General features: G+C 39.1%; 1 protein-coding gene across 1 annotated transcript in view; it reads right to left on the bottom strand.

The window, feature by feature from the left end:
* LOC306886438 (sodium/potassium/calcium exchanger 4-like) overlaps positions 1-21,619 on the bottom strand; it is a 62,442-nt gene extending 40,823 nt beyond the window's left edge. Inside the window, exons 1-2 of the mRNA XM_079443541.1 lie at positions 21,009-21,619; positions 6,971-7,081 (exon numbers count right to left, since the gene is read on the bottom strand). Of these exons, the coding sequence (XP_079299667.1) occupies positions 6,971-7,081; positions 21,009-21,165 (268 nt within the window). The 5' untranslated portion in view covers positions 21,166-21,619. The remainder of the gene's footprint in view (positions 1-6,970; positions 7,082-21,008) is intronic.
* Positions 21,620-22,240: the final 621 nt, after the last annotated feature.

Raw genomic sequence — 22,240 nt, 5'->3', positions numbered from 1 at the left:
ACAATGCCCTTTCTCTGTAAGCATGCACTTACACTTACAGAAGCCAAAAGTCTTGTTTGAGTCATTGAATTAAAAAACAAAGGTTCCTCTAGAAGCCAGTTCCCAGGTTCATCAACCTCTCTTTCAACTTTAAAAACAGTTCTCCATGAATGCAACATTGTCCGGTAAAAATGCGAAAGCTCAGACATGTTTATCTTCTCCAGGTTCATTAAAAATAAATGTCTGTCCAATCCAAGACCCCCAGTTTTTTGAAGAATTGCCTTTGCAGTCTGAGACCAAACCAAGTCCTTGTGGTAGAGAAGTCTCTGTGCTGCTTGGATTCGGAAAGCACAGATTCTGCTCCTCACGTCCACTAGACCTTGGCCTCCTTCTTCAACTGGAAGATACAGCGCTGCTGCGCGAATCCAGTGCTCTCCACTTCAGAAGAAATTCACCAAAGTCCTTTGTATCCTGCAGATCAGCTCATCAGGAGGCTCCAGTACCACGAGTCTATGCCACAAGATAGAGGCGGCCAGGTTGTTTACCACCAGAACTCTTCCTCGGTACGACAATTGTGGTAATAGACATTTCCATTTAGACAATCGAGCGTTCACCTTCTCCAGCATTCCCTCACAATTTTTTCCTTTAAATATTGTATTTCCTAAAAAAACACCAAAAAATTTTAACCCTTCTCTTACCCACATCAATCCACCCGGTAATTTTGGAGGCCCTAACCCTCCCCACTGACCAATAATAAGCCCTTCACTCTTCCCCCAGTTCATTTTTGCTGAAGATGCCCTCTCATATTTTCTAATAATTTCCGTTAAGATGTCAACATCATTTTGGCTCGTAATAAAAACTGTGATATCGTCCGCATGCAGATAATGACACCCTACTACTACTATACCAGGAAGTAAAATTCCATTCAGATCTCTCCTTATCCTACACAACAATGGCTCAATAGCCAGACTATATACAATTGTCCAGAGAGTGGGCAACCCTGCCTAATACCCCTTGACACCGGTACTGGTGCACTTAATCCTCCGCCCGCTTTAACCATCACAAAAACATTTGAATATAACAACTTAATATAAGAGATAAAATTCTCTCCAAATCCAAATTGTTTTAAAACCTTAAGAAGATACACATGGTCAACCCGATCGAATGCTTTCTCTTGGTCCAAACAAAGAATACCCAGGTTTAAATTATTAAATTGGTTAAAATCAATTACATCCCTCAATAAAAAGAGATTATCCATGATTGTCCTTTTGGGAATGCAATACGTCTGGTCATTTTGAACCAATAACTCTAAATAACACTTTAACCTATTTGCTAAACACTTTGACAGTATTTTGTAGTCCAAACATAATAGAGAAACTGGTCTCCAATTCTTTAGAAGACCTAAATTTCCTTTTTTTGGAAGCAAAGACAGTACAGCTCTTCGACAGCTTACAGGAAGTGTCCCACTTCTGATGCTTTGAATGAGTACTTCATACAAATCTTGTCCTAATATATTCCAAAAAGCTTGGTAAAACTCAACTGGCAGTCCATCAATTCCCGGAGAACGTCCTCTTGATAACTGTTTCATTGCATCTGTAATCTCCTGAAAAGTTATGTGGCTGTCTAGTGAATTTCTCCCCTCTTCTTCCACCTGAGGTAAATCACTCAGCAAATCAGAAGCACTCTCAACGTCACAGTTCTCAGCGACATACAGGTTTTTGTAGAAGTTAACCGCCAGCTTCTTTATTTCCACCGGGTCTGACGTCATAGTCCCATCAGGCCGTTGAAGATGACATATTTGTTTTTGTTGGGAACTCTTCTTTACAAGGTTGAAAAAGAATGATGTAGGAGCGTCCATGTCTTTAATAGAACAGATTCTCGCCCTTACAATTGCTCCTTTCACTTGTTCCTGTAATAACGAGCCAAGTTCTTTCTTTTTCTTATTCAACAGCTCACTCTGCCCAGTTCCATTATTATGAAAAATAGTACTTTCCATTCTTTGAATGTCTTTCTCCAAGCTTTTTACTGCAAACTTCACCCTTGAAGTACTATGTGAACTGTAATTTTGACAAAATATTCTTATATTTACTTTGCCAACATCCCACCACTGACACATGTTTTCAAAAGAATCTTTCTGCATTTTCCATTTATTCCAGAATAATTGAAAACTATCACAAAATAAAACATCCTGTAATGATTTAACATTAAAATGCCAAAAATAATGTGGCTTTGTAGTTACCTTCATGTTTAAATCAAATAAAACCAAGTGGTGATCTGAAAACCCAACAGGTAAAATGACAGCATTCATCACATTATTCCATGTTTTATCAATATAAAATCTGTCTAGTCTTGCCCCACTAACTCTATTCTCAGATGCTTTAACCCATGTATATTGTCTAATTCCTATATTTCTTTTCCTCCAAATATCAGTCAAATTAAACTCTATTATTTTTGATAATACCACACTTGACTCATTATGAGGTTCCTCCCCATTCCTATCCATTATAAAATCAACAGTACAATTCCAGTCACCTCCAATGATAACACACACCTGATCTCCAATTTTTTGAACAGCATTTTTTAGTTTCATAAAAACCTCCACCCGCTCAGGCCCAACATTTGGTGCATAAACATTTATAAGCACAAACACATTTCCCTTATATTCTATATGCATTAATAGTACTCTTCCCTTTACAACTTCTTCTACAGCTAAAACATTTACATTTATATTTTTTGAGAATAATATGGCTACACCAGAACTCAAATTTGTCCCATGGCTTAGCACAACTTTCCCTTCCCACCATCTATCCCATTTCGACTCATTTTCTGTATTAGAATGTGTCTCTTGTAAAAAAACAATATCCACCTTCTTAATTCTAAATAATTCAGACACCATTGCCAACTTATTTCCATCCCTACCCCCATTTATATTTAAGGAGCCAATTCTCAAAAACTCCATAGAAAGGGAAAAATATAAACAGGACAGAAATAAAGTGAAAAGACTAAGAATAGCCAATTAGTGTTTTAATCATTTTATGAAACGTTTGCCTTACTCTCTTAACTTCGTTAAGATCTTCCTTAACTGAAATCTTTTCTGCTTGCTAAGAGCCTCATGACTAACATTTCTTTGTAACAAAGTCACCGATACTATAAATTTCCCTATGTCTGGGAAGAAATCTTTGACTTCCATAGTCTTTCCAAAAGTTGCATCTAGAAAGTCATTTATTTCTTGCAGTGTATATGTGTCCTCCATGATTTGTGAACCAATATCTGAAATTTCAGAGAAATTATCATCATCTCCCATTTCAGAATCAGTACACATTTCAACATTATGAAATACTTCAGAATCGTCAGTTTGAACCATTTCAACATTTATTTTTTCTTTGGTGACATCAGTCATCACACTACTTTCCCCCATCTTAGATGCATCATTTTGTCCAATAGAAATCTTGTTTTCCTCAACAACATCTTTCTGATCATTACTGTCAATAAAATCAGTATTAACAACGTTCCTTTCCTCTGTAAGCTGAGCTGGTACTCTCTCATCATTTGCTTCATCAGTATTAATCTGGACATCCTCATTTTGTTCCTGAACATCCTCAGCAGCAGCAGCACTATGCTTAGCTACCTCTTCCTGCCTATCCTGGACCTGGGCCTTATGTGGGCACGCCATCCGCTTATGCCCGATATCCCCACATTCGAAGCACTTCATGCTACCGGTATTAGCATACACCACATACGTTTTTCCCTCGTGGCCAACTCTAAAGGACACATCCAGCTCTGGCTGATTCAAAAACATAAACACTTGCCTCCTGAAAGACATAACGTGCTTCAAAACTTTGTTTCTGCATCTCAGTGGAATAGTTCTAATCCCACTTGCAAACTTTCCATATCTCGTTAACGCTCTTTCAATTTCATCATTCTGAATGAAAGGGGGAACGTTAGACACCGTTATACGGGTCGTTGGCGTTACCAGCGGAGAAATAGTAAGAAAATCTCCACCTACCACAATTCCTTCGCTTATCAACCGATTTGCTAGTTCTTCCTCTTTTACAAACACCGCCTTGTTCATCCTCGACGCCGAATAAATGTTTTCATATCCGATTAGTTCCCCAACCACCAGTAACACATCCTCCACCGTCACGCCTTGTACAGGCACACACCTGACAGCGTGACGGAGCGACACAGGTTTCCAACTAAAAGTCTTTGCTTCCTTGGTCAAAAAGTATTCCTCTAATACCTTTTATTTATGTGCAATAGAAATACGAAAAAAACTGTCGCACACCCAGCGTGGGGGGGGGGGGGGGGGGGGAGAGAGAGAGAGAGAGAGAGAGAGAGAGAGAGAGAGAGAGAGAGAGAGAGAGAGAGAGAGAGAGAGAGAGAGAGAGAGAGAGAGAGAGAGAGAGAGAGAGAGAGAGAGAGAGAGAGAGAGAGAGAGAGAGAGAGAGAGAGAGAGAGAGAGAGAGAGATTTCTTAATTTCTCCAATACCGACAGAAGTACCGATAACATCAGAGCGGTACCCATCCCTATCAGCAAGAACTTGGTCTTTTGCTCACTTCATTTTATTACGGATTAGTTTACAAACAAAGCATAACTGTACGCAGGATTTACAGAAAGACTCAAGTGTGATTAAAGCAACTTTTTATTACGTGATCACTATTGATTTGTCTGTTGGTTTGATCTGTACTGAGTATTTATGAGTTTTAAAATAGTAGAATCCATGAAGAACTTTTAGTTCTTAATGCTTAAAGCATTTGGTATCACTTTATTTTAGGGTCTCTTAACTAGTTGCTTATTAGCATGCATATTACTAGAATATTAGCCATTTATTAGAATTAAGCACATATTAATGCCTTACTCTATATCCCTAATCCAACCCAATACCTAAACTTAACTACCTTACAAACTATTAATAAGCAGCAAATTAGGAATTTATTGAAGGAAAAGTCGTAGTCAATAGTGAATAAGTGTTCCCTATTCTAAAGTGTTACCAAGCATTTTATTTTCTATGTTCTCAGGCCATCCCATAAGAAGGAAGCTGATAATGTGGTAGCTGAATAATTCAAGTTTAGCTATATTTAGCTTCATAAGCAGTTGTCGTGCAAGGCGCCATTTTGCTATTTTTTAATACATTTGACGACACCAAGATGATGTGCTGCCACTGTACTGCTCCATCTCTATAACAGCTAACAGCTTTAATTCCTAAAAATAATAAATAACATTGTAACAGCGAGAAAGAGCTCTGCAAACTCTCATACGCAGCGGGATTTAAATGCATGAGCGAATGTTTCACAATTGTGACAGTCGACGTGACCTCCACCTGGCCTTCAGCTCGGAGGGATGCTGACAGAGATGGACAGATCTCATCTTTCTTCTCCCTTCTCGCTCATATAGCTGGCAAAGACCTCAGATCACCGCTCGCTCACATTCTGGCTGGGAGCAGCAAGGCTAAGATCCACGATGTCAGCGCTTGACAAAGGAGCGTGGCGTACCACTGAGCAAATCTGCCTGAAAGCGGTGCTGTTCCACACTCCCTGAGACACTGAAACATTCATTATGGGCAGCGAGAAAATTGATCAGCCCATTCCATCAGCCCACGATGACAAACTTCCTCAGCTCACGACTCTAATAGAGACACAACCCCTGAAACGTTCCTTAATCTCACATCGCAGGGCAAACAGGGTCACGTGCACCAAACTGCAGCATTGGGCAAATAAGAGCCGCTTAATGAGAAAGCCCTCGGGCGCTGAGATGCCAGGACTCCCAAGATACATCAAAGATCTGGCCTCATCTTCCCCAGCATCTCCTATGGTCACAGGGATGTCGAGGGGACAATGTCTAAAAATAGCCTTCCTGCTTCCATTTATAGAACGCACAAGGCAAAGCCACAGATCCATTTCTCTCAATCACAAATCTTCCCTTACAATTCTTTTGTCTTTCCACAAAGCTGCCCAGAGCGATAACGATTTCCAGTCAGAGCTGCTTAATTTACTGTTGGAACAATTCATTTCAATAAAGTTGGCAGGACCGGGTTCAAAATGCAGAAACATCCCAAATCATTAGATAAGCTGCTTGAAAACAATTAGGCCTGTGACAAACATTTTTGTATGTTTCTTAAACTTCAATGTGAGTGCTGAATGAATGTTATTTGTGAATTTGTGTTATGAATCAGATAGATAGACAGATCTACCCCTTTACATAAATTCAGTTCTTCAGACCTGTGCGCCCTCTAGAAGATTGCATTCTGCAAGTGAACGACGCATTATTGTGCCATCCCAAAGAGGCACAAAATCACTTTCACTGACTTTTTCATTAACTGTTCCCACCTGGTGGAATGGCCTGTCCAACTCAATCCGAACTGCTGAATGAATCAAGAAACGGCTAAAAACACATCGCTTCCATCTTTATTTGACCTTCTAACTCTAGCACTCTCTATTTTATCTGTCTTCTATTAAAAAATAAATAAACACACACTTGACCCTCTATCAATTGCATATTCATTCTCTAACTGCTAGCTTTTCTACTTGTTTCTTTAAAAAAAAAAAAAAAATTATCTTCTATATTCTATCTACTCGTTTTCTTTTATAAAAAAACAAAAACAACAAAAAAAACACCTTGCTACGTGTACTGCGTAAGGCTAACCGAGACTTGCCATAGCACTTGCATGTTGTTGCTCTTTTGTTGGTTTTGATTACTTCTATTGTCCTCATTTGGAAGTCGATTTGGATAAACGCGTCTGCTAAATGGTGATGTCGACAGACAGACAGACAGATAGATAGGAGTAAAACGCAATAAATTACCCTTGAGAGATCTTAAACCATGTTGGAGGTTTTTTCAATAAATTTCCAACTGCCTGGGGTACCTTTTTTTTTTTTTTACATTTGGTAAGCCCTGCAATTGATGTCTTTTCTCAGTATGAAGTTCAAGACAAGCGATCACTCAAATGGGGAAAAGGCATTACTCATTATGAAGTCATGATGTATGAATTACTTGGTTCTGTGCAGTTCTTTTCGGTCTCATTGTCGCCCGCGACGGCCATAAGCCTTCGGCCCAGGTGATCTCTGGGAACAGCAAACCCCTCCTGAAACACCAGCCCATGACCTGTTAATGAAGATACAAACACATTATTTAAATTTATTACAAATTCAGAGCGTAGGCGCAAAAGCTGTTGTGAATCCGCTTACCCGGATCCATCCATATCCAGCACAGATTTGCAGAAAATTACTGTCGTTTAGCAAATAAATAATTTACGGACAGTTACATACATAATCCCAACAATTTAATACATAGTCTTATGTTACACCTCAAATGACCAGGGAATTTAGAGTAATATTAATAAGCCAGTTTTTGGACTCATTCTCTCAAATGGCTTCAGTATGCTGAGTTTGTGCAGCTTATATGAACTGCACCCACCTGCACCTATTATATAAAATGAAAATTATATAATAAATATTAGTACTTAGCTAATTCCTAAACCTAATATAACTCCACGAATGAGTTCATAAATCAAATTTTGTTTTAATATAACCTCAAACAAATACCCTACTATTTAAAATAGTTTTATAAGTTTAGCATGTAACCTTGCATTACATTTCTTGTCAGCTATCCAAATACTCAAAGAATAGTTAACCACTTTGAGATAATTAGCTAAATTACTTGTCGGTCAGGCTTGGGGTTAGTGTGTGATACTGTGGCCTTCTGCCTGGCTTTCAGTTTTAATCACTGTTCCTACACGATGTGCATTGTATCATGGTTAGCAGCACCAAGGGGCTTATTTATTTTGAGACAATCATAGAAAGAAAGTGGTGTGAAGATTCAACCATGCATACTGTCCTAACAGCCAGAGCTTGAATTAGGATTTTATGCCTCATATTTTGCCTGCATTTCTATGCTTCAGCAGATGATTTCAGCACATAATTTTCTCATGAGGATATGGAGCGTGGTCCAAAAAAAAACAAACAAAAACAGTATAATCACATTTATCTTTTTCTGAAACTATGGCACATATTTAGTGGAACATATTTATTGGACAGTTGGCATTACAGCTGTTATTCATTGAACACATTGGGTTCATTCAAATAATTTATTTAAAAAAAAAGAAACATGCAAATTCTGACTTAAAATGCATGTTAATTTTTTCTGTACAACATGAAACCAATTAACTCTAAGAATGACTAGGTAGCAGTAGTCATAATCCAGTTCTATCTTTAAGGATTTTCATGACGTTCAACTCTGAAGACATGAAAATGTACTAAAGCACTGTGAGTTTTTACTGGTGACATATTTTGAGCTCTTCACATTAAGATTACATTGCAAAAGATAAGGGTGCACTAAATACTACAAAACAATAAACAGACATTAAATATGATGCCTACAATGTTTTTGCAGGTTAAACGCAGCAAACAAACAGCATGACCAGTGTAGCCTGATTCACAAACTTTTTAAAGAATCTGTCCAAAACTGACTCTCAGACCATCAGTTTTAATCTGAGTTTGCCTATCAGTCAATTTAAGCGTGTACGTAGAGTTTGTAGCACAGCTGAATCTTACTCTCAACAATCTACTGACTTAACTAAAAGATTTTTGAATCGTGGCTACCGTAAAGAATGGATCGATAATGCTAAGAAGAAAGTAAATGAGACATCTCAGATACAGTGCTTACGAACAAAACATAATAAAACACAATTTTCTAATGCTCCTATTTGTACTATTAAGTACTCCGCATTGGGTGCGGAGTTTTGTAGAGTCTTAAATAAGCATTGGCATATTATTTCAAGTGATCCTAAATTATCAGGTATTTTTAGAAATGACCCAAAATTGGTTTTTAAACGCCAAAATAATCTTCGTGACTTGCTTGTGAAATCTGAATTTCCTTCATGTAAAAAAACAAGGTATTCCAGCTCTTGTGTGGCAATTGCGTCCAGTGTGCCTTTACACATAAGTGCAATTTCTTCAGTCATCCACACACTGGCCGCAATATTTCGATATGTGGTACTATTACCTGTGCTTCTACTCATGTGATCTAATTCGTTGCCCTTGTGGGCTTGCATACGTTGGTAAAACGACAAGACAATTACGTACTCGCATCAGCGAACATCGCAGTAATATTAGAACTGGAGATATGCGTAGTCCTATAGCGTCTCACTTCAGACAAGTAGGCCATAACGTCAGTGTTTTACAATATATCGGTATAGAGAAGGTAAACCCTGAAGAGGTGGCGATTACAAGAAGAAATTACTACAGAGGGAATGTTTTTGGATTTATACCTTAAATACTTTATCGCCATTGAATGAGGGTTTTGATATTAAGCCTTTTTTATAGTGGTTGTACTAATACTTCATTTGTTGTTGATTATTAGTTAAGCTGTTTTTTTGTCACATGACTTGTATTACTTGTCACGTGTTTTTTTGTTTTTTTGTGTGTGGACCCAATTAAGGTGATTACCTGTTGCTATTTAAAGCTGATTTTATTCCATGTGGGTATTGAGCTTGATGAAGACCTGAGGATTGAAACGTTGCTGTTATTAAATTCATTTGGAGCAGCTATTTTCAGTGTGCGGACTCCTCTCCTTTTTCTTTGTTCAAGTTCCTCAGTTGTCCTGCACCTGAGCCCGATCTGGGTGGTTGGGATGTGCACGCCTGTTTGACTTTTTTCTATTCTTTTAATGCACACAATCTTTTAAATATTCCCTACTTTACGAGTAGCCAGACAGAGTGAAAACAAAATTCCACAAACTGAAAACTATTGCAGCAAAACCTGTCAAAAATATTCCAACTGCTCCTAAATCAAGAACAGAATGACCCACTTACAGCTTATGAGGCAGAAAAAAAAAAAAGAGCAAGTTGTGTAACGAAGTGTCACAGAAGGAGGACAGAATAATGAACTCAACAGCAACAAAAAGTTCATTAAGCAGCATTTTCAGCCTGCACTAACTTCCCTATAGTTATCGATGGAGGATAATGAGAAGGTGCAGAAGAACAGGAATGAGATTTGGGAAGCTGGCCCATATTAGGTGTGATGTTCTGTAATCACAGCAGGAGTGCACACCAGATGGACTCCTGACAGGCTTATCAGATATACCAGCATCCGTAGAGCCATTAAGCAGAAAGCACATATTCAGCATCCTCATCATTACAATATCATGTGCAGGTAATCCCTTAAGCCGCTTGTAATTTTGGCGTAATTAAACTCAACCGCACACACTAGTATCGCTCAGCCAAGCAGGCTGAACATTAGAGTGTAGACATTAAGAGTGAGCGGAAAAGCACGATGCGAAATCCCTTGTAATGAGACGTCATTTGTGTCTGAGATGTGCTTGTACCACAGGCGTTTGATCTGTTCATTTCAGCTGAAAACTGCAGTCAATTGTATGCGTAGGTAATTCATACAACTGACTGCAGTTTCCAGCTGAAATGAACACTAGTGGCAGTAAAACACCAACTTTTATTCCTTTTTTACAAATTATGATTACAGGGGTAGATTATAAATACTTAAATACCTTTTTCCCGTGCAGTACTATGACCTCAAACACTTTTACCATAGTGCATGATTGATTTGTAAATTTATACATTAAGATGTTTGCTTCACATAACCAGCTCTGTATGTTTGGCTTTTCTGACTTTGTAAACTTGCTCAGTAGCTCACCTGGTACAGCAATGCATGTGCAATCACTGTACAAGTCCTGTGAAACAGTCACAATAAAAGAGCTCAAGAAAAATGCTAAAACGGCACGGTTACTTAAGCAAATGCATTTTTAGTGCAAGTTTGCTTGCGTTACCGCTATTGGTTAGGTTTAGGGTAGGGTTTATTGATGGAATGTTATTTTCAAATGAGACACAGCCTTAACTTTTAAAGGGATCATGAACTGAGAAATCAAAATTCCCTTGATCTTTTGACAAATAAGAGGTTGTTATAAAAACATCCTGTAAGTTTCAGAACTCAAACTCTCAGTTTAAAAACAGCTTATATTGAAGCCAATCTGCCAAAATGACAGGTTGTGGAATGTGCCACTTTATGACATAATAGTGTGGCTAAACATCGCCTCCGCAGAAGATCAACACCTGCTTCTACATCACTGCCTATTTAGCCCCGCCCACCGCTGGGGTCGACAATATAATTGGCCCGGTGGCCCGGACGTACTTTTAAAACCGTCAGGGCCACCAGATCGCTCCAACCACTAGCCCGGTGGGGCCAGTAAAAATAATGCCTCGATTAAAAAAAAAAGTCTAATTTCACATTAATTACCTGTGGTTCTGTGTTTTGATTTCTGTTTAATCGTCTCGGTAACCACCGCTAACACGTTACGCGATCCCGACAGCCTTACGCTCCGTTTGCACCACCTTGCTCGCTCCCGCGGTTACGCGCGCAAACTGCTGCTCAGCACCTACCTATAGCTACTATTAAGCTAGGCTACATGTTTCTGAAACCCACATCACCCGGCCAAACGCCGGGTAAAAAAGAGAAGGCAAGGAAGAGAAAATCACCAGAGGAATTGAGGGAAAGCGAAAGGGAATACGAAAAGAAAAGGCAGAGAAAGTTTCAGCCCCAGTAGCGAGACCGCTGGAATTGGCTGGGCTTAGGGGTGTGCGATATGACGATTTTTGATCGTGGACGATAAAAATGTCTCCACGATCTGCTTTTGAAGAAATATGGTAGTATCGTGCTACAGCGCACATTATGTCAAATACAGTTCTGGTGCCTCCGTCTCTATATACTGTACAACACGACATATAGCAGTAGAGTTACTCTGACAGGACACTGCACTTATTCGCGATCGCAAAAGTACATTATTTGCACACAAGCCTTGCTGGTTAAATGTTTAAATCGCGAGCTGGTCTGACGTGCCTTTTTCTGAGCGCATACACCTGAAGCACGCGCACTAAAAAGCCTGTCTAACAGCGCCTGATTACTCAACTAACTTATTTTTTGCGCTAATACTGTCAAAACACACAAGGTTTACATACAGACTCAGTTGGTTATCTCTAAAATTAAAGTAAATAGTTAAGAGAGAAACGGATGCGTGTCTGTATAGATGCGTGCAGGTCTTAAAGGGACAGTACTAAACATGCTGTCGACTGCCATTAAAGGGATAGTTCACCCTAAAATTTAATTTCTGTCATTATTTACTCGCATGTTGTCCCAAACCTCTTAATTTCTTGTGCTGAACCCAAAATAAGATATTTTGAAGAATGAGGGTAACCAAACAGTTGCTGGTCCACATTGACTTTGATAGCAGGAAAGAACAATCCTATGGAAGTCACTGAGGACCAGCAACTGATTGGTTTTCCACCTTCTTCAAAATAGCATTTATGTTCAGCAGAAGAAAGAAACTCATTCAGGTTTAAAACAACTTTTGAGTAAATGATGGTATAAAAATAAAACATTATGACAGAATTGACAGACAGATGACAGAATATTTATTTTTGGGGGAACTTAATTTAACGTTAACAAAACGCAAAGAGAAAAATCACACTATTCTTGACTGAAAATCTTTAATACAGTTGCTTTAGGAATCAGTCTATCTAGTGTTTTATTTTTATATTTGTTCATTCAATTTCATTGAATGCTCTGCTAAATACACCTATTGTACCTGAAAATATTGTTTTATTTGTATATTATGTGTATTTGTATCTTTGTTCTTATTTTTTAACAAGAAAGATAGAATGAACAAAGATTTTTATCTTCGCCCACTTTGGCCTAAATATCTGCCATGTCTTTTTTTTTGGTTTTTGTTACCTTGAAAGGCTTTGTCTTTCTAGTTTGGCTGTAATGCTCAGACAACTTGTAAAACCAACATGACAAAGAATCGTGATAAAATCGTGATATTTCTAAAAAAAATTGTGATATGATATTTTTCCCATATCGCCCACCCCTAGCTGGGCTACGATCAAGAAAAAAAAGGTTTACTGTGAGCTCTGCAGATCAATGCCCACATATGCAGACAAGTTAGAGAAAAGTTAACGTGTATGAAACCTATGGTATGAACATAATATAATGAATTGCTGTGTGACTACGGAGAATGAATCCTATGCAAAAGGTTTATTTGCACTTGTTTCATGTTTTTGCACAGTTTTGCTGCACTTTGCACTAAACCTACCTTAAAAAAAATAAATGTTATTCATGTTGTTCAAGCAAACTGTTCTTTTTCGTGATTATTGGGATCAATACCCGACGCGTTGACCTGGGCCAGTGAACTTCAAAAAACACTGGCCCAGAGGGCCAGTGGCAAATTTCCCTTATTGTCTACCCCTGCACCGAGTTGCGCATGTAGTGTAAATAACTAGAGGTGCAAATACAGGTCTACGCAGAAACTAAAAGATAGCTCCAAATACAACTTCACTTAATTTTACAATAAGTTTGTTTGCAAACAAAGCATAATTCTATGTAGGTGATGATTTTCAGAAAGATAGAAACTAAATTCTGTGCAAACTATATTGGATCTGACAGTAATGTCGCACCACACAAGTATGAGTACCTTTTTTATATTATGTGGTCACTATTGCTTTGTCTGTTATTTCAGATCATTTGATATGTACTGAGCATTTATGCGTTTTTAACCTAAATCACAGCAGTGTCCATCCATCAAGGATGTAGGCTGTGAAACATACACAACTGTTTAGCCAATCACAACAGTGGGCTTTTACTTCTGAGTCTACAATCCGCCACGCCTATTCAAACAGAGTTTTCTGATGAAGGGGTCAAAACATGACAGAAAATAGCCCTTTACTTCTAAATTATAATTTTTGATGTAAAAATCTTTATAACATAAGTGGACCTCAGAGAATAGTACAAAATAATGGCACTTCATGATCCCTTTAATGCAATTCACTGGAAACCTCATTTTGAAATTGTTGTGAAACATGCAAGCAGCAGTGTAATATTTTTCAGAAATGTCATCACAGGCACTTTTTTTTGTGAGCCTCTGTTGGTCTATAAGGTATAGTTTGGTATATATATATATATATATTGTGCTGTCTGAGTGGCTCTTCACCTGGCACTGATTCCATTTCCTGTGTCCTCTAGGACGCTTTTCATCTCCATACTTAAATTACACATGAGAATGAGATTGTTATACCCTCCACCTTACAGATGTGATTTTTTTATCCAATTTGTAAAACTTCCTTCCCTCAAATCCCCTTCACAGTACTCTTGTAGAGAGATAAAAAAAGAAAACATCAGACTCTTTGGATATCAGACTGTCTGCCAGCTAATGATCAGCGGGGGTCTCAGAGCTCTGCATATAACTCCAGTTTTATTTTTAAAGATTTGTTGTTGTTCCAAACCTGTATGACTATTTCTTCCATGGAACACAGATACGTTAACTAAATATTCAAGATGCAAACCTTGAAGTGAGCAGGGGAGCAGTAGTATTGACTGGATTTTTTATTTTTTGATAATCCATTTCACTCAGATGTACATCATGATACAGAAGAAATGATCTGTTACTTCCATGTCATCTCAACTTTAAGAGCTAAAGCTACCAAGAAAGTTTTTCCCGTAGTAAAACTATACACTGTAAAAATAGATTTTTCCAATTATTGGATTGATTGTTTTGGATGTTTTACATGAAAGATTATTTCAGTCTTTCTATGTTCAGTATGTTACTTGTTTCTTTGCAATTAATTGAGAAATTATTCAATTAATTTCTGCTCTTTTTCAGCTGTAAGTGGGTCATTCTGTTCTTGATTTAGGAGCAGTTTGAATATTTTTGACAGGTTTTGCTGCAATAGTTTTCAGTTTGTGGAATTTTTTTCACTCTGTCTGGGTACTCGTAATTTCTTATTTCTGAGTGAAAACGGTTTCTAAATTCCTATTCTTTTGTTTTACGACATTCAAGTAAATTTGCACAATTGTTGTTAGAACATGAGTGTCAGAAAATATCAACAGTCTCAGTCTCGGATGTCACACCCACAGACCATTTACTTAACGTCTGATGCATATGGCACACAAAACTGAAAACACTTCAAGAGTTTCCAAGTCACCATCTGATTGGTTGAATTCTACAGGATTTCTGTGAGTGTGTGTCACATTCTTTAACAGTTCACCTGGAAACAAAGCTATCATGATGCCAAACCCTCATGGAAGAAAGCTTTCATGTGACAATCAATGCTTATCAAGACCAACTAGATGCTGGATTTTCAAAAGGTACGTGAAGTTCATGGCATACCCTCATTAAAATACATCCAAGAGTTTAACATGCCTATCTGTTATTGTACAGACATCAACTTTACATTTTCACACCCTTAAACATGACACTAAACAAAACAAACCGTGTTTGCTTAACTTCAGTCAGAAGGCAGTCCTTGGCCAATGAAAGCTGCTATAGAGTCCAGACCTTCTGCCATCAGTCTGAAGGTCTGTCTATGCGAGACTAATAATGCTAACATGGCAATTTAGTAGATTCTAAAATATATTCTTAAAGGGATCCGTGGGTATTAAGACATGTATAGTTTAATATAACGTAAATGTCTCTTATTTAAATATGTAGTAGAAAACCCTTGAAAATGTATGTTATTTAAATAAGTCGACATCGCTTTTGGACTAAGGGGTAGGGCTGGGCGATATGGCTGAAAACTGTATCACGATATCAGTGTTTCATATCGGTCGATATCGATAATTATTGATTTTTTTTTAAGGTGGTACATCAAGTTCGTGGTATTACCAGTCTTGGCGGGGACGACGGTCTTGCATAATTTGCAGACGACATTTGGTCTGACTACGGTCAGACTTATAATATCCAAAAACTGCCATACAGCTGACTTTCTCTTTTATTTACAATTTCCTCGCTCGCTGCGGCACTCATTTTCTGCTTATGAAGAGGAATCCAGCAGACCAGCCAATAGGGTCTGGCTGCAGACGTGCACTCTCAGCCGCGCGTGCGCACTTTTTTTTTTTTTTTTTTTGCGCGTGCGCTCTTAGACGCGAGACAACGATATGGCGCAACCAAACATGACACTGTTACATGATTGGCTGTTAGCGTGTCACTCCCTACGTTGCTAGGTTACCAGAGAGCGAGTGCCTTTGTTAATGCAACCAAAGTTGCTTCGCAGCCTTTGTTTTCTTCCGACGAAGAATAAAAAATATCGAACGTTTTATCGAACACATTTTTTATTGATATCGTTCACGTGTCTATCGCGATACATATCGTTATCGTTTTATCGCCCAACCCTACTAAGGGGGGGCGCCATTATTTTATGTGCACGGTACATTCTGCGTCGATGATGTCAAATGGTTGCACTCTGTGAGCTACTGGCTCTTTTTTTACCGCAACAAATCAGAATACACAGCTCAGAAAATCAAATACTGATACGATACCACATTGTGTGGCTTTTGGTTGTAATTTTCAGTCGAAGGGCAACAAGAGAAGCAATGTAAGACTTCAATGCTTTCCTAGCGATAATAGGAGGAGAAAAGAATGGGAAGATATGCCTGTGGACAAATAAAACTTCTTAAAGACCCGCTTCTTTTTTCTCTCCATTTTAGCCCTGGTGCCTTTGAGTCTTTTAGTAGACCACAGCTACTGAAAGAGCTTATAAACGGCGAGGAGCGTCTCGCTACAGCCCACAAGATCCAGGGGTCGTGGTTGGATCCAGATCCAACTCTTCACACCTTACATATTCCTAAATAGGGATGCACCGATACTGGTATCGGGTCGATACTGGGCTCATGTACTCTTACTCGTATCCGTTAAAATGTCCCGATACTAAACGCCGATACCACGCATGTGATCAGTGCCATATTCAGACAAAGAAACACCAACAACAGAAAAACAGACAGCAGAATGTAGTTATTAGAGATTAAGGATGTCTAAAAATGTACATGCAATGAATATAATGTTAAACATTCAGTATTAATGCCTGTATAGCTGATGTGAGCAAGCCAAGCAAAACACGCTGAGTGGATCCAGCGCACGGCGGTGCAGATGTGCGAGCTTGTCGAGTGAATATCCCTTTCTCACAGATATCACTGGAAAGTTTGTACTTCGGTCGGAAATGTCAAAAACCAGTCACTAAAACAATGCACAAGTTACTTAACAGTAGGGAGAGAGAGAGATAGAGCGCGCGCGCACTTCTGTGGTGTGATCTTTATTGATGTTCGCTCAGCACGCATCATTTGAATTAAAACTAAATCGTAAATATGACAACATATAGGGGCATTCATTCACTTTAAACATTTATTTTTAACATTAAGCATTGAACACGAGTGAAACACAAGTGAAACTATCAGCCTGTGTGAAATGCGCTAGGCTATTCTGTCTACTTGTCCCTTTCATCTGCTCCGGTACACATAAGTGCGCGCGCAGTGCGTGTTTTCCTTGCTTCATGCGTGTTTCTGCAATTATATGGCCAAAAATTATTCAGACTAAGTAATGGAAAAAAATTGAAATTCAGGCTTTCATGAACCTGGTTGACAGCATGCCCAGGAGACTACAGGCTGCCATTAAGGCTAAGGGTGGCCCGACAAAGTATTGATAGTTGTGTAAATATTGTCATACCAACAGCTGTCTGAATAAAATTGATTGAAAGGTATTATCAAGCTAAATTTGTTCTGACACAGTTTAACTTGGAGTTCTTGTAATATTTTATTAGCATTTTCTAAACTATAGCGAATAAAATGTGAGAAATGTTGAAGGTGTCTGAATAAATTTTGGTTTGACAGTATCTATTTGATAAATGAAGTTAATCAACTAACATTTTACATACTCATTTGTTTTCTTTACCCAATATTTAAAAAAAAAATGTAAAAATACAATAAAAATATCGGTATCGGTACTGGCAAGTACCAAAAATTTAAGTATCGTATCGGGCGAGTACTGGAAAAAGTGGTATCGGTGCATCCCTATTCCTAAACCCACCCATCTCCACCCCCTAGATGTGGATCCAACCCTTGTAGACTGCAGCGAGCCCTACTAGCAAACGGCTAATGCAATAAACGCTAGATGCCATCTGTTAGGATGTAAACATGCCAATGCTAATCATGAAGCGCGGCCGCTAGAGGAGTTTCTCAGCGCAGATTTCCCTCGATATCCGGGGCGTTTAGACTCCTTGTGGGGAAAAATCCATGGTACAGCATTTGGTTTAAACCTATACTTATATCCATCACCACCTGTAAGCTCTTTCAGTAGCTGTGGTCATCATATCAGTATTTTATTTTCCGAGTTGTCTACTCAGAGTTGTGTTGTGGTAAAAATAGCAAAAGATAGCGGCAATAGCTCACAGTGCGCAACCATTTTTCGTCATCAGAATAATGGTGCCCCCCATAGTCCAAAATAAGTATAAAACGATGTCATTTTTTTTAAATAACATAAGTCTTTGATGGGTTTTCTACTACATATTTCAGTAAGAGACATAATTTAAGTTATATTAAGCCATGCAAGTCTTAATACCCAGGGATCCCTTTAATACACACCTTCATACCTAAAAATGTTGGTTATTCACTTAATATTATTAATAATAATAATTGTTCTCTTTTAGATAACTACAGACCTGTCTCTCTCCTTCCATTCGTAGGGAAAACACTCGAACGAGTTGTCTTCAACCAGCGCTCACGGTTTCTTTCACAGTACAACAAACTGGATGCTAAACAGTCAGGTTTCAGGAGTGGCCATTCAACAGAGACTGCGCTACTCTCAGTCACTGAAGCCCTGCGAACTGCAAAGGCTGATTCCAAATCGTCAGTCCTCATTCTGCTGGATCTTTCTGCTGCTTTTGACACTGTCAATCATCAGATTCTCCTGTCTACCCTCTCATCACTGGGATTCCACTTCGCTGGTTTGAATCCTATCTCACCGGTAGATCCTTCAGGGTGGCCTGGGGAGGGGAGGTATCCAAACCACATCAACTGGTCACTGGAGTTCCTCAGGGATCGGTTCTTGGACCCCTCCTCTTCTCCACATACACTACATCTCTGGGTCCCATCATACATGCACATGACTTCTCCTATCACTGCTATGCCGATGACACACAGCTCTATCTCTCTTTTCAACCAGATGACCCAACGGTAGCTGCACGGATCTCAGGCTGCCTGGCGGACATCTCGGCATGGATGAAAGAACATCACCTACAGCTCAACCTGGCAAAGACGGAACTTCTGGTCTTCCCTGCCACTCCGACTCTACAGCATGACTTCACGATTCAGTTAGGCTCATCAATGATTACCCCATCAACTTCGGTCAGAAATCTTGGTGTAATCTTTGATGACCAGCTGACCTTCAAAGAGCACATTGCAAAGACTGCTCGATCCTGCAGGTTTGCACTACACAACATCAGAAAGATCAGGCCCTTTCTGACAGAGCATGCTGCGCAACTTCTTGTCCAGGCCCTTGTTGTTTCTAGACTGGACTACTGCAATGCTCTTCTGGCTGGTCTGCCATCAAACACAATCAAACCTCTACAAATGATTCAAAATGCAGCGGCACGACTGATCTTCAACGAGCCCAAAAGAGTGCATGTTACACCTCTCTTCATCTCCTTGCACTGGCTACCAGTGGCAGCTCGCATCAAGTTCAAGACACTGATGCTTGCGTACAGAACTACCACAGGCTCAGCACCCTCCTACTTCCACTCACTATTACGAACCTACATCCCCTCCAGAAGTCTGAGATCTGCTAGTGAGCGACACCTTGTGGTACCATCACAGAGAGGCTCAAAATCACTCTCCAAAACATTCTCGTTCATCATTCCTGGCAGGTGGAATAATCTTCCCACCCCTATCCAGAACGCTGGATCCCTGGCAATCTTCAAGCAACAACTGAAAACTCATCTCTTTCGGCAATACTTGACTTCATCCTAAACTCAAAAAAAAAAAAAATAAATAAATAAATAAAAAAATAAAATATATATATATCTTTCTCTCCGCTTATTAGCTTGTACTTATTTGAACAATGACTGAGACTTGGTGTTACGAGCACTTTCTCTGTCTGATTGCCTCTTCAAGATTAATCGCTTTTTGTATTCCCCAATTGTAAGTCACTTTGGATAAAAGCGTCTGCCAAATGACTAAATGTAAATACAGAAAATTCATATATTAAAGGGTAACTAAACCCCTGGTCAGAGCCTAATTCCACCCACTGGCAATATTTGAAAAATGCTGGAAAAGTGGACAGAGCCCAGTGGAGACAGAGGGGACATGGTGAGCTCGTGCAGGGGCGTAAGTGCCATCATACATCACAGGGGTAAGCAACGTCGAATAGCAGTACTATTGGGCAGCACTCAGAAGCATTTATACCATATATTGTAGAATTAAAACACTTTATAATCAAATGTCAAAACATTTACTCGAATCAATGCACAGCACTAATAAAGACACAGTCTTACAGATCATTAACTCAAAAAAGTTGTTTTAGGGTTTAGTTTTCCTTTAACATAACAATCATGAAAGTAATCAAATCACAGGTCTTGATCTGCCTGTGGCTTTATTGACTCCGCCCTTCAGAATGTTGACACGCCCATCTAAACGTTTGACTCCGCCCACGTGGGCTCTATTCAAACTCAGACAGACAGTTTGAAATAGCCAGCTAACGTCAACCGTCGAATACAATGAAACAGTGCATTCAATTTTTATCGTACCATAATACAAACGCAATCAGGGACTGTCTGTGACATAGTTTGGACATAAAACCATAGCTTGAAATCATCGTCGTTTGTTTGTTTTATTGTTGACATATAATAAGACGGCTTTAAATACTGTACAACGTGTAACCATGCCAACCGCCACATCTCCCCACAAAATAGCCCAAATAATAATATCGGACGTTGTAAAGATGCTGTCAACCCTTCTTGTGCATTTATTCAAGTAAATCCCGAGAAAAGGGATGTTCTCCCCACTCACAGCAGCCTCTATTCACACTACAGTAAATAATTCAACGTCTGGCGTCCCAAAAAAGGACAAGTATGTACTGCTGCCTTGTCGGCGCATTATTATTAAACTATACGATAACGATACACGGAAGTAGAGACGTGTAGCCCCAACAATACATATACAGGGACATACAGTCACAACAATACATACAGGGACAGTCACTCACTCACCTGTTTTTGTGAGCAACGCCGACATACACCACGCCAAGAACAGGACGCTGCAGATGAAGCACACCTGCACGAACAGCATCTCTCGCCTTTTGCGAACTTTAAACATTTTGGTAATGATGCTCTTTTTAGATAAACTGCAGCTCTGCTCCAGCTCCATGGTCGTCTGCGGCTGGGTGGATTTCAGTGTGATTGAAGCCACACAGATGGCCGGGACCGCAGGAAATCAGGCTCGGGATGAGGTCTTCCTCATGTCCAGCGCGCCGATCCCGTCTGAGAGAGAGAGAGAGCGCTTCAGTCCCAGGAGCCTCCTCCACGCGCTCGTGCTGATGTTGTATTATTAAAGCAGCCCGCGTGTCCTGTTGCGAGAAACAAATGCTAATTAGATTCAGCTGAAATTAATCACTGGACATATTTTGGACGGTGTGCAGTCGGGCTTCACAGTTGTCTGGTGATAGTAAGACTAAAACCCACATTCTCTTTGATATAAGAGCTACAGGGTGAGCTAGGTGTCCTGGTATTTCATTAAATATATGAGCAGCCCTGTCAGTAAACGTCTTTAGGATCCATGCCTCTCAAGTTGAGGTTTCATCTCCTTCTCATGCAGCTGCTGTGACTTCTACATGTGATGAGAGTGTTACGCGCGTTCACGTGACACTGTTGACGTATGCATACTGAGCCTACTACACTCACTAGACTAGACTACTATCCTTGGAAAAGCATGACTTCTTCTACCATATACATAAATAGGGTAGGCTATTCTTAATAAAGCCACTGTAAAATACTGTATATCACACTAATGCTATCAATAGTAAATTCAGAAATGATAATTTTATCACGTGGATCATATTTTCTTTAAATGTTCTCTATTTAAGTAGGGCTTTAATTATATTCTTTTGATTTAGGCCAGTAAGAATGAATGCTTTTAATACTTTTAAGCAAGGATGTATTAAAGTGACAGTAAATACATTAATAATGTATCAAAAGCTGTTCTTTTGAACTTTCTATTCATCAAATAACCCTGAAAACGTTTCCACAAAAAATATTAAGCTGCTTGACTGTTTAGAACAATAATGTTTCTTGAGCAAATCAGCATTACAATGATTTCTGAAAGATCATGTGACATTGAAGACTGAGTAATGGCTGCTGAAAATTCAGCTTTGCTATCAAAGTAAATACCGGTAATATTTTTAAAGATATATTAAAATAGACATTTATAGTTATACCCAAGTTTG

Source organism: Barbus barbus (assembly GCF_936440315.1).
Source record: "Barbus barbus genome assembly, chromosome: 20".
NCBI classification, from domain to species: Eukaryota; Metazoa; Chordata; class Actinopteri; order Cypriniformes; family Cyprinidae; genus Barbus; species Barbus barbus.
Note: the sequence above shows the minus strand (reverse complement) of the source record. Positions and strands in the feature narration are given on the sequence as shown.